At 44.8% G+C, this 25616-nt stretch overlaps 1 protein-coding gene across 11 annotated transcripts in view; it reads right to left on the minus strand.

Moving 5' to 3' along the window:
- RAB11FIP4 (RAB11 family interacting protein 4) overlaps positions 1 to 25616 on the minus strand; it is a 93801-nt gene that overhangs the window by 11749 nt on the left and 56436 nt on the right. For 4 of the 11 annotated variants that reach the window (XM_071763891.1, XM_071763887.1, XM_071763886.1 and 1 more), the window contains exon 4: positions 2425 to 2648. In XM_071763891.1, the coding sequence (XP_071619992.1) occupies positions 2425 to 2648 (224 nt within the window). Of the gene's footprint in view, positions 1 to 2424; positions 2649 to 6996; positions 7183 to 11983; positions 12234 to 12263; positions 12393 to 25616 lie in introns of those variants that run through there. The other 7 variants (XM_071763894.1, XM_071763892.1, XM_071763893.1 and 4 more) reach the window with 7 other exon arrangements.

Consider the following 25616-nt stretch of genomic DNA (forward strand, 5'->3'; position numbering starts at 1 on the left):
TCAGGTCAAGTTTTTCACTTGTATCTTCAAGTGAAAGCTGAGCCATGGGACAGGAGCTCCCAGTTGATGTTCTCCAGCAGCTCAACAATATTGCCTTGTAGGTTTCTTTTAAGCCTACCTCGAGCCTCTTAACCATGCCATGCCCTGCATTTTTGGAGACAGATTCCTCTTCATGTAATACTACACTAGTAAGCTGTAAACAAGAGATGAAACAGTGTTCCTTTGGTGGATGGTGCAAGCATTATTTGCATGCCCCTTCCCTCCAAAAGCAATTAGTGGAAGAGGAAGCCTGCCAGCCTTTCAGATGTATGCTCTTTTGTTTCTCCTGTTTTGATGAGATCCATTTATAACCTGCAATTCATTTATCTAGTTCACATTAACAGAAATTAGGGCAAGTCAAGCCTGGCACACTATTAAAGGATGAAGTTCATGAAGATAGGAATACTCATCCTAGAAATAGATCAAATTTCTCTAACAACACTCCTCAGCTGGGAAATTATTGAGAAGCTCAACACATCACACTAACATCTATTCACAAAGAGCTGCTGTGCCTCAGACACACTGTGTATTGATGAAGTTTTTGAGGAACTCTGATCTGTGTCACTGCAATTGCTGTTTTCACCTCAGCATTGTTACAACAAGGAAGAAGCTCCTCATAACACTTCCACCAAGGACAGAAGTAAATGGCAGTTGTCAGCTGGGATGATAACCTTTACTTCTCCATAAAATCAGCTCTTCAGCATAATAGTTCTGGAACAGCATCACCTGCCAACAGACTGGAATTCAGCAGCCTCATCTCCCAGGCACTGCCTTACCAAGTTTCTCATACAGCAGCTGTGCAAATGGTCACCACTGCTGGACTCACCTGGCAATGCTGCTCAGAGATTTTCATTTGTAGCTATCTGCAAACTTTGCCAAACTTTAATTGGTAATTCTGAACTCTTAAAAAGCTGCAGGCTGGAAACTGTCGGAATTGCAAATTTTCAAGACAATTTCTAAAAGCAAATCTTTTTCCCCATTCTAGCTCTTTCTGAAGGAAACTATCAGGTTTGTTTCATTTTTTTAAAAGTTCTTTTTCAGAGCAGGACTTCACAGAGGTCTGACACATCTGATACAAACCCCACCTGCTTCTTCAACAAGCAGGTATTGCTGTTTGGCTGAGGCAAAAATCTATTGTGTCTTTTAACACTAAACCTTCAAGCTTCCCAAGTAGCTCCCCACAGATTTACAAAAGCTGAGGAGGCCTCAGAGGATAAACTAAGAGCTATTAGTAGTAGCACAGTAGCCCTTAGCACTTCCTGCTGCCCTAGAAGAAGGGTGCAGGATGCACAATGCAAGCCACCCCCCCCCCCCCCTTTACAAAAGCCTGAATGGCACAGCTGGGAGGAAAGATAATTTGTTTCAAATGCAGAATGGGTAAGAGTCATTCACTGCAAGGATGGGTGCTTTGAAGAACTGGGAACAGCAAAGCAAGGAGACCAATTTGATGAAGAGCTGACAAAAGTCTCTGGGATTGCTCAGGCACATAGGAAAAGGCTAAATCTCAGTTAGCTGAGAAATTCAGGAGGAAGGAGGCACTGAAGCTGCAGAGAGAGCACCTGAGGAGGCCCAGGAGAATGGACTGCCTTAGCAATGAAAAACTCAAGAGGTACAGATCAAGATGTCAAGCCAAAAACAGGGAAGACAGGGCAGAGGCTCACTAAGCAAGTCCAGCTGAGCTCTGTCCTGTGGCACTGCATTAACTCAGTTCAAAGCAGGATTAGAAAAAGTTGGGTCCCTTTCCCCAGTCAGCTTTTTCTAGCACCCACAGACCTGGGAACAGTCAATTTAGGATTACAGAGACACCTGTGTTAACAGCAAGCTATGGTTACTCATGGACATGCCAGGACACCCCGTGTTAAACACAATTTACTGCTGCACATTAAAGGTTATGGAAAATTAGAAACACACAGAATTAACTTGGTACATGGAGTTGCAACGCAAATCTACAGAGCCCTCATCTTCAGATAGCTTGATATACAAAAGACTAAAGCAGCATTCCCCACGTTGTACTGCTTTGCAGGAAGTACTTGTTAATTCCAGCATATAAAGGTTATGGAAACACAGAAGATCCCAGGTTTTGGGGGATGTTAATGAAGTGATCCATTCTGGAGAGACCCAACACTTTCACTTCAACACCCAACAAGCAAGTCCCATGACTGCCCACAGAACATGCCAGAAGGAGCCAGGGATGAGACTGTCTAAGCCACTTAGAAGACCTGGACATCCATCTCCCTTACACTGTGAGTAGCTATTAAGTTTCTAAATCCTTCAGGAATTCTCAGCTTCCCACAGTAGGGATCAGTCACATAAAGGCTCTGTCCTCCTTGGTCCTTTTGCACATGCCTCAAAACAGGGTTGTCACAGGGCAGAACTACCACTCACTTGTCACCAGGCAGGAAGAGGCCACAGAGCACACCATCCTTCTCCTCCCCCCGGCACACATCAGAGGCCTCTGAGCTCTGGGCACTCTCGATGGCACTGTCCATGTCAGACTCATGGTGAACCTCCTGCTGGGCCAGAGTCATGGTGTAGTCATCAGGAAAGAGCTCTGACTCACTGTAGGTGCTTTCACTGTCCAAGTAGGCACAGTCCTGGATTTCACCACCCTGGAAAAAGGAGAATTGAGAGGTAATTCAGATCATCCTTCAAGGCAGTTAAGAGGATACAGGAGAAGCAAAAGCCACTCTCTCTGGATGCCCTGCTAAGCAAGGCTGATACTGAATAAAAGCCATGAAACAAAAAGCCTAACCTGCCTTACACAGGCCAGCTTGCATCTTCCAGAAGGGCTCAAATGCTGTCTCTGACTTGGTGTGTCTCTTATATAGGAGACAGGGACACAACACCCAGGTATAAAATGCAGTCAGTTTTGCCCTAATTTACTATCAAAATAAACTTAAAATAATATCCTCAAATCCTTTTTTTTTTAATTACAAAGAGTCACCCTTTGTAAGAAGATAATCATGAGACCAACTCTCAGAGTCTTCATGTATCAATATTGATTAGAAAAGCAAGCCAGGTAAGTCCAACAGATTACTCCATCTTCAGGGATGGGCAAAAATCTATAAGGTGAAAAGAGAGCTGGCAGGTGTTAAAACATTTATGGTCTTGGTGGAATCAAAGATATGAGAGCAGAAAAAACCCAAAGCCTGCTTCGTGGTTCCTGCTTCCTGGAACCACATCTTGATTACGTATCAATTAAAATAAGACTCCACTCTCCTTATTGCAACACTTTGCTCTTGCTGTTCATCCCCTCCCTCCCCTTCCTGCCCCGTGAACAATAGCCAAGACAAGCTGTTTCCTATTCACTTGTCCAGGAGGGACAAATAAAATTTATTTGGGAAAAAAAAAAGCAAGCCTGAAGTTTTACTCTGTCTTTTGGTTCATATGTAGCAACACAATACTGCTTGACACAAATAACTCCACAAGTGAGTCCTGCAGATGATCCACTCACAACAGTTCCACTCAAAGCTCTCCCTCAAGCTCCACCAAGCAAGGCACCTTCACTACTGCACAGGCTAAGCCAATCCTGCCTCTAAGGCTTAGTTTATTGACTCAAGGAATGAAGCATTTCATTCATAGATACACCTCATACTCAGTCCCAGCTGCTCTCTGCCCTGCTCCTCCCCAGGAATCAAGGCCTTGGCAGCCTGACACCACAACAAGCACCAGCTGCCCCTCTGTGGCAAGAGCATTCAGTGAGATGCTGTTACAAGGCACAGTTTCCAGCAGCCTGGCTTCAAGCAACTCCACAGCCTCTGGACACTCCTGTGCTAGAGCCACAGTGGCTTAAATCCCCTTTTGCAGAACCACTGACATTCTCTGCCGATGACATCAATTTTCAGCAGTGCCCTTTTCACCTCAACATGGGAAGAGTCAGCCAGAAGCAGGGTAATGACACTGTTGCTCTTTGCCAAGCACCTCAGGATCTACAAAGAGACAGCACAAGCAATAAGACCCTCTTAGTAGGTGCTGAAAAAGTAAATATTGTTAAGAGCAATTAGGATGTTTCCGAATTATCCAGGAGTGTTTGTTTAGCTAATGTTTCCTGGAAGTTTCCTCTTTCAAACTACCCCACAGGCACAGAACTCTTGTTTCTCTTAAGTTTAATGCATAAAGCACTGAGTGCCATGATGCCATTGTACCAGCTGGGAAAAGCCTGAAGGGGAAAACCAGAGGGGCATGGAGCACACTGAATCCCTGAAGCAGGAGTTTGCACATAAAGGGAGGAAAGGAAGCAACAGCTCTGGCACAGCCCTGTCTCCCAGTTGGCACATCTTCAGACATCATGGAGAACTCTCTGCTTAAGCAAGTTTTTACAGCAGGAAAATCTCGCTGGTACTAAAACAAATTAACACAAGAAAGTAAAGGTCAAGAAGATCATGAAAGAATCCCTTTCTGTTCCCTGTTGGTAACACCACACATTTGCTTTTTCTAAGAATAGCAGCCTAGATGCTCTTAAAAAAAGTCCATTAGCAATTAAATGTGCAGTGTCATCTATAAAGGCTTTATTCTTTTTCAAGTCACTTTCTGGCAACCTAACCTTCACATATTTACTTTTATTAGAATACTCATCTATAGCTGCAGCACAGACTGCACTGTACTCATGCTGGGCACTACCCTGCATTCTTTTTCTAAGTGGAATTGTTCTGTTCCTAAACTTTCACTTCTAAGCCTCATGAAGCAAAAAAGAAGAAACAGGCTTTTGGAGGCAATGACCCATCATAAGCCTGAACACCTGCACTACAGCTTCTGAAATGCCTCACTGCAAGACTTGGAACCCCTCCCGGAAGCTGGTCCTCCCTCTGCTGATCCCATCCTCGAGCTGGACTGGCTAAACGAAGAACATGGGTCTGCCAAGCTCCTTTGAGGAACCCCCCCCCTCGTCTGCCCTTTGCTTCTTCCTCACAGCAGGGACAGTGGGCACCACGCAGCACACCACAGCCTGGGCTGACAGCTTTCCCCCCCCCCCCCCCAAAATCTGGCACCTACCCCACAGAGCTGTGCAAACATAGAGGACGTTGAGGAAGCAAATCTCAGCTGCTCTTCTGAGTACCTGGCAGCCAAATCACACCCTGAAGACCCCAGCCCTTTCACAGCAAGCAGCAGGACAACCAGTCCTGCCAGGGAGGCTCAGCTCCAGCAGCTGCTTATTCATACTTTTAAGTGCTCAAGGTCCACCTACAAGCAGCACTAAAGATCACCATTTCACCAAGATGTATAGAAAACAACCAGTGACAGCCACTGCGTTCAACCCTGCGTACCCGTTTTCTGTAGGAGGGAACCACATGCTTAGCTGGTAAGCTTTGAGAACCGAGGGGTGGGGAATTATCAGTAATACCACAGTGTTTCCAGGCACAAGAACACCACTCAGCTGTCTCTTCAGCTCCCTGAAAGCAGCCTTCAGTGAACAGTCACAATTACACATTTAGCAAAAAGTTTTAACTGCTGTGGCTTAAATAACCAGCAGAAGAAAACAGACAAAGCACCTTCAAAAAAAAAATACTAACCCAGGTTAAGAAAGCTACTGCAAGAACTCAGAATTGGGGTATGTCAATAGTAAACAATATACAGGCATCCACACCTTAATGACTAAACCTGTAAGATATTTGAAGCTGTAATTGTTCAGTGATCACAGTTTCTCACAGGACCATACTTTCAATTATTCCATTTAGCACAAGCTGCTCACAGACCACACCTAGGGAAATTAAACTCCTAAAACAACAACAAAAAAGGTTGACTAGACAATTCAAGCTCTCATATTTAGTTTATGTATCCACACTATTTCATGTAATAAATGAGAAGTTGGCAAGAATAAGTGTTATTCAGGTAACCCTAAAGGAGCTATCTTGAATTTAAACAGATGTTAAAGATTGGGAGCCACTTCTATCCTGAGTCATTTCTGTTGAGTGTACATGCCATTAGCCAAAGCCAGCAAGAGAATGAATTCTGACTACCTACGTGTGAATCACTGTGTTTTTCATTCTGCTAAGCAGCTTCCTTCTTTGTTGGCTGAGTCAAAAGAGATGAAGTTGCTGCTTTTGATCTTGGAAGATTCATATCAAGCCCCCCCCCAAACCCCAAACTGTTAAAATACACCAACACAACAGAGCTGCTGATAGCTTTAAAGCAGTACTTTGCACTTTATCTAATCGGATGCTCAGGATAACTCTGAGTGCTTCACAGGCAGTCAGCCAGACGTTTGTACAGGACTGTTGAATATTCAGCAACAGTTTGTTCTATAGAAGCACCTGCTGCCCAAAGACCCAAGGCCACTTCACAGAATCTAATGAATTCCCTTCCTCGAAAGAGGCAATTGTGTAGCTGCACTGAAGCCAGATGAGTAAGCACAGCCTGCCTTTGCACAGCCACCCCAAACAGAACCAGGAGCCAGAAGACAGTGTTTCCCATGGATTTCTTCTGATCCTTGTGGGGCAGGAAAGTGATGGCAGCATTAGGTGGGTATGGGAATGCAGCTCTGCCTTGCCCTCCAGTGACCTGGCTGGGCTTTACAGGGTTGGAAGCAAGCCCTAAAATATGCATATGAAGCAGCTGAAAGCTGGTAACTTGGCTGACAGGCTACATGACATGCCTACATCAATACTTTTATGCTGAAGAGCAAGCCTAGTTAAAATTCACTCCCATCACAGTCAAATCACCAGCACCCCTGACATGTAGCAGCCTCCCAATATTCTAGAGGAGAAAAAGAAAAGAGGATCCATGCCTGCTACCACTGGGCAATTTGATTATCAGGAGCTGGAACCATCACACATGACCAGAAACAAGAAATGCCACATGCACATCAGCCATGGAACTTCCTTTATCAGGGTCAGGCCCCTGACCTGCGCCTGCCCAACAAGCCAAATCCGTCAGCTGGTGGGAAAGGTGAAAGTCTGAGTCCCTGCACCCTCCCAATCCAGTTTCTTCCCAAAAAAAGTGCAGGAAAAATCACTTCACCAGAACTGGAAGGGAAGTGGTGCCACTTGGAGGTGTGCCAGCTTGGCAGGCCAGGTGAAATGTTACTGGTGTACACCCACCACCCAGAGAATCCAGGGTCTCTAGGCAGTCACTGCGATGGAAAGCAAATGTTCTCTTAATTACTGGGTAACAAAGAAGGGTGTGAAGCATTTCTCACCAATGTGTTCTAGAAACAGCCACTCCCCTACAAACGTTTGCATATTTACACCAAGAGGGCTATGAACTTTTTTAAACCACAGATTCTCCCCCGGTGTATTTCTTTACTTTCCAGTTGTCAGGCAGAGATGGGGAGGTGCTGACTTGATCGGACTGGAAACAGAAGAAACTACGTAAGAGGAAAATGCAGAAGCACCAAGCAAGACCACACTACTGCATCTGTTGCCACAAGGAAGCTGAGCAAGTGACTGCAGGCTGACACCCAGGCAGCTGCGGCCCAGCACAGGGCAGAGCAGGGACTGGCACAAGCAGGTGGGTTGGGGGAGGAAAACTGCTCCCATCTCCTGGTGCAGCATGGAAGAACACCAAGTCTCCCCATGGAGCTGGTAGTTTACAGTCTCTTAGAGTTCAAGATCAGTGTTCAGACTGTGGTTATTTTACTAAGCTGTTCAAATAAGCTATTTTAGGGCCACAAGTTAATTTGTTCAATGCAATAGTTTCCTCTGACTGTTTACTTACTCAGATATGAGTATCTGAAGGTCAGTTTAAGGCAAAAGTTCACACATTGCTGTTGCGGGAACTGGAAGGGACTTCCAGGGGCAAGCTTATTCCTAAAATTCAAATCCAGGATCAAGTGCTGGACAGCATCCTGGAAAGCTGGTGAAATGTCCTCAGGCTGAGGGCAAGCTACGCCCGTGTTGCAGTGGACTGCCAGCCTGCCTTTCCTTTGCAAGATAACATCTGTATCTCATACAATCCTGCAATTCAAGGACAACAGGTTTTGGCTGGAAGACCAACCTTCAGCTTCTGGGCTGTTCCTGCTGAACTGCACGTGCAGAGAGCACAGAGGGTTTGAAAGGCTGCTTTGTGCTCTGGATGGGAAGTTCAGACCAAGGTGCCTTTTCCAAGGCAGAAGAGAAAGGAAGCGTGCAGCCTCAAGCCAGCCACGGAATGGCAGGGATCAGGAGTGTTTACACTCTGCTACCTGTCACTTTAATTGGCCATAATAGACATGCCAGACCTCATCATGCACAGGGTCTAGAAAGCACTTCTTTTCACAGGTCATTGCTTATGCTCTGAAAGTTTTAACATTAAAAGACTTTAGCAGACTGCTTATTTGATCTTCCAAAGAAAAAAAAAAAAAAAAAAAAGGCTCTTTCCCATTACTTTGAAGTTGTGTCTCATCACTCCCCAGGCTGCTTCCCACCACTGGGCATACACCCATCAGCCACCACTCTGCCAGTACCCCTGTGCAGAAACATCCTAGCCTGAAGTGTTAGGGACAACACTGTAGAATGTACTCTTGTACAGGATGCTCTTTGCAACTGGTGGTTGCTGCTCAGCAGACAGCTGAGCTCACACACTAATTTGTTTTCCTTTACAAGTCTCAAGGTCACAGTCAGGTACTCGGTAAACAGCAAAAACTTGCATCATACTTGCCTGCAGGTGCTCCAGGCACATGGGTGAAGAACTCCTGGAGCAGATCTTGTGATACTCCAGACCATGGCTGGGTGAGGAGGCTACTCCTGGTACCTCCTGGAGCAAAGTTATGCACAAACAGTGAGAAGAAGAGAAGAAGCTGTTCCAGGCAGAAACAGTTCTGCTTGTGTCTAAGCAAATTATTTACAGGAGCTCTGGTCTAACTCCCTTCCCCCAAAGAATTTGGAAACTATAATATTTGCGTTTCTTCTCTATACTACTGCAAGTCCAGGCTCCCCAAAAGACATGGAAATAAAGATATTTAAAGAAAAAACAAGATTTTTGCCTCACAAATCTTATTTCTGTCTACCCACCCACTGGGGTTATATTACACTGCAGTCTCCAGAGGGGAGGAATAATTGGGGAATGGGAGCAATTTCAGACCCCAAGAGGTAGAGAAACATCTCGAGTTTCCCCAGCACAGTAAGAAATCCAGCCATGCCTGATGAGGAGTAGTTTATGTTGGCAAGCAGAGGGAAAGCATTAAGGATGTGGCTTTGCTCTAGTTTATACAGAAACACTTCCCGGAGCTCATTGGTCAGCCTGAATGCAGACAAGCCTAAAATCTAATTTACTTCATGTTTAAGAAATACTGAAGTAGCTCTGAAGAGCTCTTCATTAGGAAGAAGGATCTCCAGGACTTTGGCTGCACTTCAGCTGGTGACTGGGCAAACCACAGGTTAAGGTGTTTCTGCTGCAGGAATAACTGGAATTGCAGCCTTTATCCAGCAGAGTTTGCAAGCACTGATTTTAAAAAATGTTCAGTCTCCCCATCTAGATATAAAAGGCAATGGTCCTTTCCGACGCAAACCATTCTCTGGAAAAAAAAAAAAAAAAACAACAAAAAAAGGCTCTCCCAGACCTGCCCTCCTGCTCTTTTATTTTCTTACAATGAAGTGAATGCACTTAATTGTAGAAGGGCTGCCAAGCACATCATAGTGCTTGACACATTATAAACACAAATTAAGAACCCAGTGATCATAAACTCTGGCACAGTCAACAAGCTGTTTTTTCACTTACATGGTAAAATACAGAACACAGCTTATTTTAGAGTTTATAGCTACACGTAGGCAGGAGGTGTTCCTACCCTTGGACCTGCACAGACAAAGCAGATAGGGACCAAGAAAAAATAATTTATAAGAACACTACTTTGCATACTGAAAACAAGATCTGAAGCAGAGCCATTTCCAGAGATGCCTCTCTTAACCAGCAGTATTAGCTGCAACTCTGTGCCCAAAGCACCATTTCACCTTGTCAGGAAGCACTTCCAGAGCCTGTTTGATGATTCCTACAGTGATCAACCAAAAATACTGTAGGAAGAACAAAAATAATGCTGCAATTCAGAATCTGGGAGACCAGTTACCCAAACACGGTGAGAATTTGAGAATATTAAAGTTCAGGTAATGGTTAACTCAACATTAACCCATCATTAGTTTTATAACCATTTAAAATATTTCACTATGACACTGCGTCCAAAAGAGGGAGTTCAGCTCAAGCTATGTTCAGTGTGTGTAGCAGGACTGGTTAATCAATAACTGAAGCAAAGCTATTCTGTTCCCCTTGCCACTTCAGCATGGGAAATGTTTTGTTTTGTAGTCTGTGCACACAGCTAAGATCTCCCACCCTTGGTGGTGGTAAGAGCCCTGTCAAGGCAACCACAGCTGAGTAACATCTGCACATCAGGTGGCTTCTGGGAGACTTGCTGCTGTTTGTAGTAATTCTTCAAATAACAAAGTTAAAAGAAGCCCATTAGAAGAGGTTTTACAACTGCTTGAAGGTTACCACATCCAGCATCAGGAACAGCTCAGTTCTCCTCCCAGATCGGGCAGATGCTGACAAACAGCCAGGAGAAATTTCACCATCCGCTCCTATATGCAGTTGTGTGAGTAATACTCCACACTACTGCACATATCTGGTGGTGATACCATGGCAACCTCTGTTCCCAAAAATCATAAGGATCACAGGCAGAAACATCCTGTGCATCTCCAAGAAGTACACACTTCACTTCTTCCTGAGAACCAAGAAATTATTAGGGAAGGGCAATCCAGTCCCATCACTTGTGAGAAACCATGCATTCAGCACACCATCGGACTGGTGAGAGCATTTGATATTGATATTAATATTTTACACTGCAGCTCTGATAGCATATAAAAAAGGACCCGAAGAATCACACATTATAGAGATATAACTGCTTGCACACAGGTACCATGAAGCCCACATTTAGGGAGCCTATTCTGAACCTATTTCGGAAGTGTTCTCTTACCTGTCCCTCCTCCTTTATGTGAGTAGCTAAACAGGACAAATAACACAAGGTCTCTTCAAGATAAATTGTTATCTGTGCTTCTAAAGACGGTAACATTATAAATCTGCCAGAACATATGAAGATTCTTGCTACTATCAAAGCAGCACCATTAAACTGCCCCCCAAAACCCAGCACTAGCATGGCACAGAGTGAGGACAGTGTTTACCTGCCCCAGTATCTCTGCCACAGGTCGTTTCTTCTACGTGACAAAAAGCACAACTGCCTGTCTCCATTTCAGAGACTTCAGGATGAAGAGCCCCAGACCAAGAGCTCAACATCTCCTATGGTCCCATCACTGAAAGCTTCAGAGGAAAATCTCTGCTGTCAGCTGCTTTCTTGGGCTGCCAAGCACATGCAGGAGAGGCCCAACACTCCTCACTTCAGCTCACCAGAGGCAGGGCCACTTCACTGACTGCATGAGACCAACACAGGTCCCACATGAGAGCGACACAGATCTATAGTTTAGGGAACAGAATGTCATGACAGCCACACACTAACCACAGATCATTTTTCCCCGGCTATGTCACCAGCGTCCCAGAGCCAGCGAATTCATTCAGAACCACAGCTGGGTATTAAAAACATTCAACAATAAGTAAGGGCAAATCCAAACCCATCACCAGTGCAACAGAAAATAATTACAGAACAAGCCTCTTGCTTGCATTCCCCTTTCGAAAGCACTCGTTTCTCCTCTTCCCCTTTTAAAGATTTAAAGCCCAGATACTCGGGCGTCTCCAGGTGACAGACCCGAGTGCTGCACAAGCTACAGGAGATCCCTCTCTGCCGGGAAGATCTTCCCAGACCCCCCCAGCTCGCTGCCACAGACGGTTTTGCATTTTCCCCGTATTACAATATTACCAAGACCTTCTTACTTCCACAACAAACCCAACCTTTCAGCGAAAACGACTCAAGAGCGAAAAAAAAAAAAACCAAACCACCCCAAAAACCCAACAACACCCCTCCCTAGGCAAACAAGAGGAAAAAAAAAAAAAAACAACAAGACCCAACAAACCAACCACTGTTTCGCTCTACCTGCCGTATTTCCCGGATTTCAAACCGCCCCATGAAAACGCAGAATACCGCAGCGGGAAGGTCTCAAGAGATGCTTCTTCCTCCCCTCCTCAACCCCCCCACCACCACCAAACCCCGGTGGAATTCCGTCACGCAAGCTCAGCTGCCCACCGTTTCCCTCACGCCGCAGCCCACGGCGCCGGTTCCCGCTCTGCCCCCGGCGGGGGCAGAGCGGGAACCGGCGCCGTGGGCTGCGGCGTGGAAATCCCCCCCACAGCACCGCCACAAACTTCCCCCTTACCCCTCACCAAGACACCAACCTCCTCCCGCCTTCAGCTACGCTGTACCTGGCCCGGCGCCTGGATGTCGGTGCCGTCCCCACGCCCCGTTCCCGCCCTCACGGGGGGAGGCGACAGGCGACCGTTGGCGGCGCCCGCGGCCCCGCCCCGCCGTTGCTAGGAGACGCAGGGGGTGGGTGGTGGTGGTGGTGGGTGTGCGGTGTAGGCCCGAGGTGTCGGTGTGGGGTTGTCTGGGTGTGGTTGTGTGTCCCCCTCCCTCAAAACAGGGACGCTTTGTGGGACGTCGGGTGAGGTGCAAGGGGGTGAGGAGAAAGCGGCCGCCCCGTGCTGGTGGCGGTCGCGGGAAATGCGGTGAGTGCGCTAGGAAGGGAGAGAGATCCCGATGGAGGGGGGGGTAAGGGGGTGATGTGGTTTGGCCTTGATTTTAAATCCCTTCGGTTACAAGATAAAGCAAAGTGAAAAGGCTGAGAAGATACACACCGAGTTCGTTATTTTATATTCACCTCGCTTCTTTGAAGTTGTGTAACTTCCTTTTTTTCTTTTTTTTTTTTTTTGCAATGCCTATTAAGGGTTGTGTTTACCGTGATGGCAGTGCTAATGAGGGAAAAAATTAAAGAAATAAAATCTGCTTCTGTGGCTTCAGAGTAGAGGACTCAAACCCAAAGAGCAGTATTCAATTTTCTGCAAAACTCCTGTCCAGGAGCCAAACTGTGCCCTTCCCGGCTGCCACGGTTTTCATACACAAAGGAGGAAACAGAGTTCGATGGATTCAGGCAACAGATGAGCTCCTGCATCCCAACCATAAAGGCACAGTAAGGTTTGGAAAAGGAAAGAATCCCTGCCATTGCATCTGGACATATTCCAAAACCTGTTCTTAAAGTTAACTTTGGGTATTTCAAAAGGGCTACGCAAAGGTGCTTGTGGTGTGCTTCTGTCACTGCTCTTGTACAGAGTTACAGAGGTGAGGCATGAAAGATCATTTAAGTACTTTATACTTCTCAAGTATTTTACCATGTCCAAAGAACAGACACGTCCTGGAGAGGAGGGCCCAGGACTTACTTGGAGCACAATATAAGGAAATTATAAGGAAACAGACCAAAGCAGGCAATGACAAGCCCGCTGGCTCACACATCTCCCAAACCCATCTACCAGCTTAATGACACCAGTCCCAGGCACTGCCTAACACTGCCTTCATCTTCATCCCAGCCAGCAACTTCTAAGTGTAAAATATTGTTCTTTGAAAAGCAAAAGAAGATAAAAGAAATTCATTAGCCACAGTTCTTATAAGCAAAGCTTAAAGCAATTCACTGAACTTGGCCCTTTAACCAGTTCATCAAAAGAAAATGAAAATAATTCCCTCTCTGCTGAACAGAGAGACATTTGAAGGGTGGGGGATGCCTTAGGTTTAGTGTAATAAAGTGTAACAGCAAGGGATGAAAGCAAAGTGCACCCTCAGCCAGGCACACTGCTGTCCCCAGGACTCCCCAGGACAGGTCCTTGCAGACGCCTGGGACACAGCAGACCCTGGGCTCCTGGTGGGGGCTGAGGGGCTTCAGAGCCTTTGAGCTCAGTTCTCCAGGGAAGCTGAGCAGAAGCTGATAATGAATGGTGTAACAAGGACCAGAGCTACCTCCCAGAACTCCTCCTGTTCATTAATCTAAGTTAACGGGGAAGCAATTTTTACAAGACAGATCTGGGGACAGAGAACTTTGCTGCTTATTCAATAGGACGCTTCTAAAATATGCTTTTCCTTTCAGTATTCATTTTGAAAGAGATAGCTGTATGTCAGGGGTTCATTGCACAATAAGTAACAATCATAAATAAAGTGATTACTTGTACAATACATTTTTTAATGGTTTCCTGAAAGATGCAAATAAGGAGTGGTTGTATTGCTACACTGCTCAGGCAGTATTACAGCACATTGTGAAACAGTTCCTGATATTTAGAAAATCACTAGCTAAATCAGCTATACTTTGAATAGCTTGTCATGAGCAAAATGGAAAATAAATGTTCAACAGATAAAGCAGCAACAGTTAAAACTAATGTTATAATGTAGATGTTAGGAGCACAAGCACAGCTGGTATACCTGCTACAATTATATCAGCATTCTACCCAGACTTTTCTTATTATTTATTCCCATTTATTACATAGTAATAATTAAGAGGGCATAAATGTCTAACTGATAGAAGTGTTCCTCAGTAAAGGTCCTAAAAAATGTACAGCTTACAGACAACCACTTCTTATTAAGGAATACCAATAGAAACTTTACTAGGTAATAACCACAGCTATAATACATGTCCATTTCTCACTTCATTAAAGCTAAACGTAATTAAGTGAAGATTGTTATAGGCTGGCTTTGATCTCCATCGAGACAATAACCTTATTTTCTACATATTTCATGGTAATGTGATAATCTTCTGTTTCACATGAGTTACAATTTGTTGCCTACAAAGGGAAAAAGCAGAGCCTGCTGTCATGGCTGAGGGAGGGCAGGTGGCCATCACTGCCTTTTCTTAGAGGAATGAGAACTCCATCAAGAGTGACAAAGACCTTTCACTGCTTCATGCTTAAGAGAAGTGAGGGTGAAGAGGAAGGGCTGCACCTCTGCATGAAATGCCCAGGAGAGCAGCTGTGGCTTGGAAGGAGGGGCAGCTGCAAGCACCACAGAAGGAGATGTTGCACCTTACAGTTTTCCCATCTGAGACTGGAGGTCTATTCTCTTGTCATGATTTCAGGCAGCTGAGGAATCTGTGCAGGTTAGAAACAGCTCAGGTGACCACAGACACTGAAATATGCTCCGTGCTTCATGCTCAGTTTGCATGGCTAGGACCTGCACACTGATCCTCACAAACATATTTTCTGATTCCATCAATAGCAGACTTTCTGCTTCTTGAAGGAAAGCTGTGCAGTGGCAGATGTGCTCCTCTAGGACCATGAAAGCTGCCCCCCTGCAAATAGCAGAGCATTCCCTCATGATTTCCATCTTAGTTCATCTCAGGTTTTCTTAATCCCATCTGCCAAACACCTACCTGGACACAGTGATGTTTGCAAAGTGTGTGTACTCTTAGTCCTGTCCAGGGTTTGAGGTTAGGATAGTGACATCTGCCTTTCTGCCCCATTACTACAGGAAAGAAAAGAGATGGCTATAATCATATTTGGGTGCTCTGAGGAAGATTGCTAAATACTTAGCTGGGTGCCTAACCAGCAGTCACTGCTGACTTCCAGTAGCAGCCTGAGTTTCTGCCAAACCCAGGGGTTCCTGGCCAGGGAGTGCCAGGCAGGGCACGTTGCTGAAAGGGTTTATGGCAGGGCAGCTGCTGATCTTGTACAAAGCACTGCAATTCCTTCTGGAGCAATTCTGAACAAAGGCTGACACCTCCTCTGCTGTTCCAGAGGCAGAATCATTCCTCTGAATCTCACTAACACATCACTCCCAGGCTAGTCACCCTAATGACATGAAACTGGAGCTGAAATGTGAAGAACAGAGACTAATTAATAATGAAGATAATGAGATCACCAGAATGTATATACTAAACCTTCATCCTAATTATCCCACGAAAACTGGCAATTCCAATCATGCTTCAAGAGCCTTTAATCATGCTCTCTATGATGAATATTGGTGGCTCTTTTGCACAGATACTCATGTAAAAACACCTTTTGTGTGGGTTTTTCCCCTGCAATAACAGGTGCCCAAGTTACTACTTCATGTAACTGCCCTGCTTCAAAATGAGATATCACAGACGAGTAATTACTACTGGTGTGATCTTCATCTCTAGATCTACTCTCATCTCATTTTGGAGTGCCTCCTTGGAAGCAAATGCAATGAGACTGGTGTGAATTACTGTAGCATGATTAGGAATCCCTTTTATTATGACAGAAGAATCCATAAATGAGCCCTAATTAAGCTAATTTCTGGAGAAACACAGGGAGCACATAGTCTCTGCCCCGAAGATCTTACAATCAGATATGCAAAGACAAACTTTGAGGTAGGGAAAGGGAGAGAGGGAGTGCAGCATGAACTCTCCTGACTACAGTTTGTTTCCATTGATGTACTTTAGAAAATGGAATCTTTCCCAGAGCAAGGACAAGAGAGTCATAAACGGTTACAAAGGTTTTGTGAAACAAAGCTTCTGCTGTTAAAAGAAGAAACAAGAAGATAAGGAAATATGTGCTTTGATTAAAAATGTGGCAAAATTGCTAAAGTTGCTGTACATGAGTAACCTCTGCTCACTATAAAGTGAAACCCACACCTTAGCAGCTTAGGCTGCCCAGCTCCAAGTGAAGACCCCGACCCACTAAGCATGCACTGTTAATTCTGTGTACATTGTCCTTTTAAATCAGAATGAGAAATTCACTAAGTAATCAGAAGAGAACAACCATGAAGATGTATCAGTTGGAGCAAACTAATATTTGTGCTGTACAAATCTGGGGACTCTTTGGGGGGCTAGCTTTGCGGATTGCTACCTAGCACCCCATCTTTGCACAAATATGCAGTAAATGAAACTGCCTCTGCTCTGCGTGTCTGTTGGCATCTTGCACGCTGAGTAAATGGCCTCACTTTTGGGGTAACACCATGGCTAGTTTGAAAGGGAAGTCAAGAGCAGGCTAAAAATAGGATGAATCCAGGAAAAGTGTAGAGCTGATGAGCTGAAGACTGTGGAGGGGGAAGAAGCAGGCATCATTTACAGGAGACAGAGCCTTCTCTAGTTTTCTCTCTGTCCCCCCATCCTGGCACCCCTGGAGGAGGTGAGGAGGTCAGCTCCAAACTCCAGATTCCAGGGAACATTGCTCTGGGTGGAGCAGGCTTACCCCAAACCTTGCTCCCACTCATAAAGCCCAAGCCCCTTAAATATCTGCAGAGATGCTTAGTTTAGCAAGTAAGGAAGCAGCTCCTTAGACTGTATCCCATGGGGGTCTACCCTCCCTTTGATCCCCATCAGTAAGAGCAGAGTTCTTGCTCCTGTGCTGTCCTCAGGAATGTGGCAGACAGCCTGGCAGATCAAACAGCACAGGTCAAGCCAAGGGCTGGTAACATGAGGTCTCTGGGCAGATGAGAGCACTGAGGGCAGGATGGGGTCAGCTGTGGGTCCATTAGCATCAGCTCCTTGGGCCTATAATGAAGTTGGACCTAACTCTGCTGCTTGCAATTACAGTATAAAGACATTTCAGGGGACTTACCCACCCTTCTCCCTAGTGATGAGCCACTGCAACCTCTTTGCCATCACTAGGTTACATTTTGGTTGCTTAATAAGGCTGCATTTAGAGAGGTTTCTTGTGTTCCTCTCCAAAAGCCTGGGGGACAATAATTCAAGAACTGAGCATCTGTATAGGTCAGATAATGTAATAGAAGATGCACACCACTCTGAAAAGCAGTTTATTTTTTACTCATCACTGAAACCGTATCATTAGTTTTTTCATATGAAGTTCTGAAGATGTCTTAAAGCAGTAGCTGTGAATCCATTATTAAAGAACCTTTGTCATTACAAAATGCTAGGCACAAAATCTGTTCTATTTAGCCTTTGTCCAAATGCCAAATAATAAAAAAATAAAACAACAGGCTATGGGACAAAATTCAATGAAAAATATGTAGCCTGTCTCATAGAAATGGGCTGGGAGAACTGTCCAAACTGAGGGCATGGACAAAGTCACTTCACAGAGGAAAGCACAAAAGGCAGCTAGGAAAGTGTGAGCATCCTTCAACCACCTAAACCCAAGGTGGAACCAAGCAGCTCCCTGTTGCACCAAAAAGACAGAAACATGTTTTCTCAGCTGTCTTCATTGGGGCACATCAACTAAGCTCCTCTGAGGCTGGAGAGACCCTGGGCTTTATTGGTTGGTTTACCTGAGCAAGAACTGGCCAGGAGTGAGGAAGCCTGGAGATGTGGATAGAGCAGGGGGTTCTGGCAGCCCCTCTGACAGATGTGCAGCTCTGCTGGATTCTGCTTTGCATGATCTGTAAAAGCCAAGCTGCTGGCTGAAGACACAGCTCTTGGTAATTTCAGCTCTGAGCATATTTCCATGACTTGGTTTTAAGCTTTTAGCCCCTACTCTGCATATTATGGTTAACAGAGGAAAGGTGAAAAAAGAATCAACTTGCCAGGAGTAGAATAATTCATGCTCACCAGTGGCTAACATTTCTCACATGGCACACAGCTAACAGAGCATCCTGAAGCAATGAAAAGCCTGTACTGAGCTCATAGTACAGTACCAACTTGATGTTGGTCTTATTGCTTGTTTGCATTAACATAACTCTTTAATCACCAAATCACACAGTGTTTCCCCCTGGTCTGGATTTGTACAGGACACAGGGTGGATGGTACTCAGTTTATCAGCAATCAGGCTTTAGTCTCCTTGATCACAGTGGAGCTTCATGTCTTATTTACAGCTACTACTAACAGCCTGCTCTGGAGACAGAACTATTTATTTCTCTCAAAGCTTTTCTGTGGTGTTCATCACTCTGACATCTGAGTGCTCTGCAAAGATCCATTCATCTTCATAAAGCCTCTTCAGAATGAGAGAAGATGGTATTCCCATTTTACAGATCAAGAGCTGTTATGCAGACAGATTGAGGTCAAACATTTCCACTCTGGATAGGTCCTAATGTGAAATGTCTCAGATCTGATTTTTTTTTTTAGTTATCTTCAAATATAATGCCACAACAAAAATATGATGGTTTGTTTGTTAAAAGAGAGCCCTGCCTGGCTCCTTGTGAAGAAGACAGGTATTACAAGAGGAGCAGGAACTATAAGTGCTGGTCACCAGAAATAAGGATGAAAGCTTTTTGACTGGCAGTCTCAGGAACACTGAAAACCAACCCAGATAACCCATGTGAATATGAAACACATCATGAGCCTTCAAAGAAGCAGCAAAATATACCTTGAAAAACTATACACACAGGAAGTTTTCTCTCTATTTTACAACATGGGACCAAATCCTGAGAGCACAGTTTAAGACAGGAGGAACTGCAGGTTCTATCCATTTCCTGGGGTTTGGCACATTAAGCATGGACAAAACCAGCGAGCTCTGTAGCATAGAAGACCACCCTGGGAAGGAAGGCTTTTGTTTTATTAGTGTGTTAAAAGCATCTGTGGATCAAATGTGCCAGTATCACTTTACAGCATGGAAACGCTGCCCAGGGGACTCTCAAGACTCATCTTTTCAAACGCTGATACCTCTTTGTCAGTTTTAATAAAAGGCAGCTACAAAAACAAAGTGGGCCATGTGGTCTCAATGAAGCAGACACCGTGGCAATCAATAACAGCAACAATCTGCACTGACTTGCTGGGAGAATTTGCTTTTAGCAGCAACATCTATATAACAAGACATTGCTTAAGACCTCCCTTCGATTTTCCTTGGGACAATGAGCTCACTGTGCCCAAAGCACATCTGTGCTTATGGAGATTTGCAAATCCAGGACAGTGTTTAGACTGATGATGTGACCCTGCAACTTATGATGATGGATCAGAGGTTGTAGGATGTTTGATCTTCCCCGTTTTGTCCTAAACTCGACACTTTTATGTCTCAAAAGAAAACTCTGACAAAAATTTTATTGTTTTTCGTTGTGCTGTGTTTTTTTTTATTTTTTGTTTTTCTTCTTTTGTTGTTCTTTTTTTTTTTAATGCAACATAGACATTATTTTCTGCTGGTGTTTGACCATTTTCACAAGGTGAAGCTGATGTAGCTCTGCCTGTACCAGAGGGAATCTGCTGTCTTACAGCAAACTGTAACCACTTGCCAGCACTGAGCAAGGCAGTGCCATGCCAGCTGAGCTGCCTTCTTCCATTGTCACCTGTGGCTGCATGGTGACAGCACAGTGTGACAGACCCCAACATCCCAGCCCCTTGCAGTCACCATGGATACAAGAGAGACATGAACTGGTCCATTTCTCCATTCTCTCTGCATTGATGGTGACACTGTGGCACTTGGCTGCATTCCTTTTCTTTCACTTTTCAGCAGATTTCTGGCTTCACCAAGTGAGGAACCAGATGTTTTCAAGTTCCTTCTGTCTGAGAGACACTGGAACATTTGTGAGCAGGGGAGCTGGCCTGTCAGGTTAAGCATGTTTCAGAAACCAATGTTAATAAAATAAACTTAGTCTAAGTTGCAGCTGTTCTAAATTTGTATATGCCTGGTTCAGGTTTTAATTGGGGTTTAGGATCTTGAGGCATACAAAGAGTCAGGAATGGGCTCAACCATTAGTTCTATCCAGAAAAAGAATTTTCATCCTTGGTCACAGCTAAAAATAGCAGCCATCAAAATATTAATACATGGGTGGAAAAACCCAGCTACTTTCTATAAGTAATGCCTACAAAGCATTTCAGGGGCATGGTTGGATATTACAGAGAGAAGCCCAATCCCAGTAGGAAACATACAGATTTTAATTTAAAAGCCATGCATGGACAGTCTTATCAGCTGAAATACAAATTGCATTTTAGCCTTAACAGTTTAGTACAGACATCAACATCAACCATTCCTGCACGTTTCTTTAACCTCTGTGATTTGTGGTTCCTATTCACCACCTGTTTGCATTCATATTGAAATCTAGCAGGCCAGGTCCTTCCATCAGCTCTGCACTGCAGCACGACTTCACAGCAAGTCAATTTTCTGTAGCACCAGAGAATGACAACTCAGTACTTTCCAAGACATTTCATTTTTTGGGATTTTAATCTTGTCCCTAAGAGACAGGAGCTGGTAGCCACTGCTGGTTTGGGTTTTTTTGAAGCTCTCAGATACATAATAAGATGACCATCAGTGGAAAAAAGGAAAAAACCCAAGATGTTTGCATGGTGAAAGTGTTGCTTTGAAAAATAACCTTCTACACCTCCAGTGAGGCAAAAACATAGAATAAAAGAGAAGATACATGAAGAAAACCATTTTGCCAAAACTTGCAACCAGAATTATGCCCTCTTCCTTCACACCACCCATCAGTGATCTTTTTCTTGATATTTTATTCTGGTACAAACCAAGACCCAAATCCCAGGCTCCCTGGGGGCATAGCACTGTACTGTGAAAAGCCAACTGCATGAAAACCAAGAGCTAAGGCTACAGAGTTCACTGAACATCAAGAATGTGAGCAGCAAAGGGGATTTAGTTAGAAATGGAGCACCTGTGAACAATCAGCTGTTCATAGAGATTAATGGACTTGCCTTGCTCGCCAGGTATTTTCACTCAAAGGTACATAAAAAGGCTTAGAAAACTCTGTCTTGATACTACAGCAAACAGTTCTACAAGGGCCATGGCAAACCAACCACCTAATGCAGAGAGGAGAAACCAATGGGGATTTTCCTTGTACAGTCATTTCATGTTCTGCCTGTAGCACTGGCCCAGCCAACTAGAGACAGAGCCTCTCGGGACACAAAAAGCCCAAGATCCCAGACCACAAGACATAAAAACATTTCTGTGCACTGATTGCCTCCTCACAATAACCTCATTATCACAGCTGTCAATCAACAGGACAAACCAGTCACTAGCATGGGAACTACTGATAAAGAGATGCTCACCCTCAATTGCATTCTGCCTGGAACAACACAAGTGATGGCAGCTTTAACACAGCAACAGGCTCCTCAAAGCCAGCCTGGCAGCCTGGCTCCTGGCTCCTTGCTGCAAAGGATGGATCACATGGAAAGATTCCCTTTGGCTCTGTGTCATGCTACAGCCTACAGCCCCTTCAATTCCATACCTAACTATCACTCACAGGGGGATAATTGTTGAACAAGCAGACACACACTGTCATTTAGATTCATGTCCCACATGGTGATGTCCTGTGATCGGGGCCCTTCTCCTTATGGATTTGCCAGGAGGTAAATTTTGCATCCACTTGTTATCCCCCTTCATAACTGACTATCCAAAACCTGAGGATTACTAAGCACTCACCTGGTTTGAGATCTCTCTGTGTTTTATGCAAGTTCTTGATTTACTGATGAGTGGTAATACTACTGAGGTTCCTAATCAGACTGAGCCAAGGCTGAATTCATCACTTGTGTCCAGGCCTGACTTTGTACTCCTCAGCCACTGCCCAAGACAGTGGCACAACAGTGAGAATTTGGTCCTTATTTATTGACCTGAATAGGTAAAGTTTTTAATAAATTTCATTAAAATTCTTTAAATTAATTTTAAAAATCATTAAAATAATTTTAAAAACAACTAAAAAACCTTTTTAAAGACAGAGATGTTCAAACACCTACTAAATACCTTGAACATTCAGCCCCTGACTCAGAAACTGCAACAGATGGACTCAGAGGGCTTTTTTACTATTGGCTATTAATAAGTGCAAATGTTCCCAATGACAAATGCAATGTATTTTTAGTCTGTACCAGGATATTAGCCTGATCTTCATCAGCACTTTTTGTCAAACTTCCCTCTTTGACACAAAGCCCCAGTCCTCTGGCTATGAGGCTACTGTTTGTCTAAATCTGCAGCACACAATGGCAAAGCTCTTCCCAGCCCCATGTTCCTGTTTCAGGGTAAGGTCTGTAAGCATTTGTGCTGCTCTCACTACCTGCAGGGTGTGTCTGTCCACCCACCTCAGCTGATTCTTCCCCCAGCACCCAAGAATATTCTTCCAACTTGGACTGTGCAATGATTGCATTTTAGTTAACTTGGAATTACTCTAGTCAGGCTCTGCTATGGGAATGAATGGATTAACTCATGCAAATGTCTTTAATAAAGTCAAGTCTTTTGTCTTTTTTTTTTTTTTTTTCAGAGAGCAAAAACTGGGCAGCAGTGAGGAGGGAAGATGGGGCTGGGTGGAATCCAGCTTCAGCAGCAGGATCAGCAGGATTCACCTTTGTCTCTGCCATGTCTTTACTTTCCAGCTCAATACCTGCAGCACAGCTACTCCAACCCTGCTCCAAAAGCCCAGCACAGTGAAACAACCTTGTCATGCTGTGAACCTTGGCTGTAAGCAATATAAATATTTTGAATCTGATTCTTCTGGCCATTTCACTAGGTTACACACACAACCTTATTGGTTCCCAAAAGAACACTGTGGTAAACACAATCTGTGATAACAGTTTGACAAATGCCAGCCGAGGCAAAATGGACCCATTGTTTGTGTTTGACTGGAAGCAGCCAGGATTTAATGTCTGTAGTTTGTGGTTTCTTCTGGGATAGTTGCAATAGTTTCTGTATATCATAAATCCATTCCAAAAGGAGCTCATTTTTAGACAGAGAGCACGAGAAGGGACATGGGGAAATCTGGAAGATGTTCCAGGGCAAGATGGCCTTGATACTATCAGTGTAAATTTGTAATACTTGCATGAAGAATGGCTACTACCATGTCACTGCAGAGAAATCTATCATAGAGAGGCCGTGGCTTTTAAAGGTGTTCAGGCATCTGCTTCCCAGCCTTCAGTTGCTCTGTTCCATATTTGTGTGAGAAAAGCTCAAAGTAATGCTTAAAGGCTTTGCTGAGCAGCAGGAATACAGCCCAGGTGGTCTGCAGCCCTAAAACTTACTTCTAAGTCAGTTCTCCAAGCTCAGACGAGAAAAATATAACAAAGCAAAGACTTGGATGCTCTGTTCTCCATTTTTGCAGTGCCACCTCAGGGCTCTGCTGAAGAACCTTGCTAGGATGGATGCTGCACGGGGCTAAAATTATCTTAATCCAGGAAATATTTTCCTCACATATTTGGCTTCACTCCTTTCCCTCCTCCCTGAGCAATGGGTAGCTACAGGGAGGGAGAATTTCACATGATTAATTTTCTGCTATTGCACAGAGGATGCTTTTCCTTCTACATCTGTGTTTTTCTTCACTGCTGCTCAGACAAATGACAGAGCTGTGGGCAGCAATCTGGAGCGAGCACACAGCACAGCAGCCAGGCCACTTGTCTTTCCTTCCCAAGTGACATTAGCATTTTATCATCAAATCATAGTTAACACTGAAACTGAAAGTCTCCCCAAGGCCTGAGCTTCTCAGCTGAGACCAATTTTTGATCTGTTGCTCCTCAGACAAGCAATGATTTTTTGACACCCAAATATGCTAAAGCAAGCTGCCCACCAGATACAGGCAGCCCACAATGAACCAGTGAGCATCAGCACTTCTGCCAAAGCCTGGTCTAAAATCTACTGACATCAGTAGCAAACCTTCCTTTCATTAAAGACACATTTTCCATCAGCCCTCAAAATCCCTATTCTGTTCTCTTCACTCATGCTGAGTCCCAGCTGTGCCTCAGGAACATCTCAACTGGTTTTCCTGGTAGGTGCTGCTGTTGCCTTGCCTGGGGACAGTGCTGACCATGCGAGCAATGTTTCCCCCAGGCTGGGAGATGGACTTGGGAACTTCTGCTGCCCTCCTTCCAGCAGGCTTAAAAGGGAATGGAAAGCATGTCCTACCAGACCACTTTGCTCCTACAGCTCTCTGAATGCTGCTAACCCCTCCTCTTTCTGTGCTTTGGCATTTTCATGCACCTGTGAACAGCAACAGATAGGGAGTAAATGCTTCAGGTACACAGCTGAGCAGCAGCTCTGCCAGAAGAGTTTGAGTTTGTACCTGTCCTGCAGATGCAACTGCTCTACCTGGAAATAAAACAGAAAATGCAAATCTGGTGTAAGCCCTCATGCAAAACTCAGGGGAAGATCACCTTCCATTCCAGAGATAAACCTGCCCTCCCTCTATGCTCATCTGAGGATGCTCAGACCAGCCTCACATGTCTGCCTTCAACACCTTTTGATTCCTCCCATGTTTTAATTGCTTCTATTTTACACTCAGGTGATGGAACTCAAGAGAAACAAGTTCAAAGGCTTTCTCAAGTCACAGTGTAACAGTAGGTGGTCCCCCCTGTGGCATTCACACATCTTACAATGAGACAAAAAGAAAATGTGGGAAATAATTACAGTATCCATAGAGGGCTCCTGCTGTCAATTACCCCTGATGTGGGGGTGTCCACCCTCTGTTTCCTTCCTGGTGGCTCAGCCCCAGGCAGGCAGAGGCAGCACTGACAGCCCAAGGATGGATCAGCATCATCAGTCCCTCCCATCAGATGTTCAGTGTGACTGAAGATTGGCCTCAGGTGCCTGCATGCAGACATTTCAGGCCACTCTAAAGCCTTAAGACATTCAAAGCATTCACATAGTTGTGGCCCAGCCCCTCTGGGAGACCATGCCCGTGCAGCAGCACCATGCAACTATTAGTACAGGCACCCAGGAGACAGAGACTACAGGTGAGAAGAGATGCAGCCTCCACAGAAGCCTCTTGGCACCTGGATCCACACATCCCTGTGCTGGGATGGGAACCCCACTCACTGCCCATCTGCACTGTGCTGGTTGGGATGCCTGTGCAGGTGGAGCTTTGGGTTGGAGCCATCACCCTCTGTAATAACCTGAGCATGCTGTGAGCTGGGTCTCCTCTCAGTCCC

The sequence above is a fragment of the Heliangelus exortis genome, chromosome 20 (genome assembly GCF_036169615.1).
Source record: "Heliangelus exortis chromosome 20, bHelExo1.hap1, whole genome shotgun sequence".
Classification (NCBI taxonomy): domain Eukaryota; kingdom Metazoa; phylum Chordata; class Aves; order Apodiformes; family Trochilidae; genus Heliangelus; species Heliangelus exortis.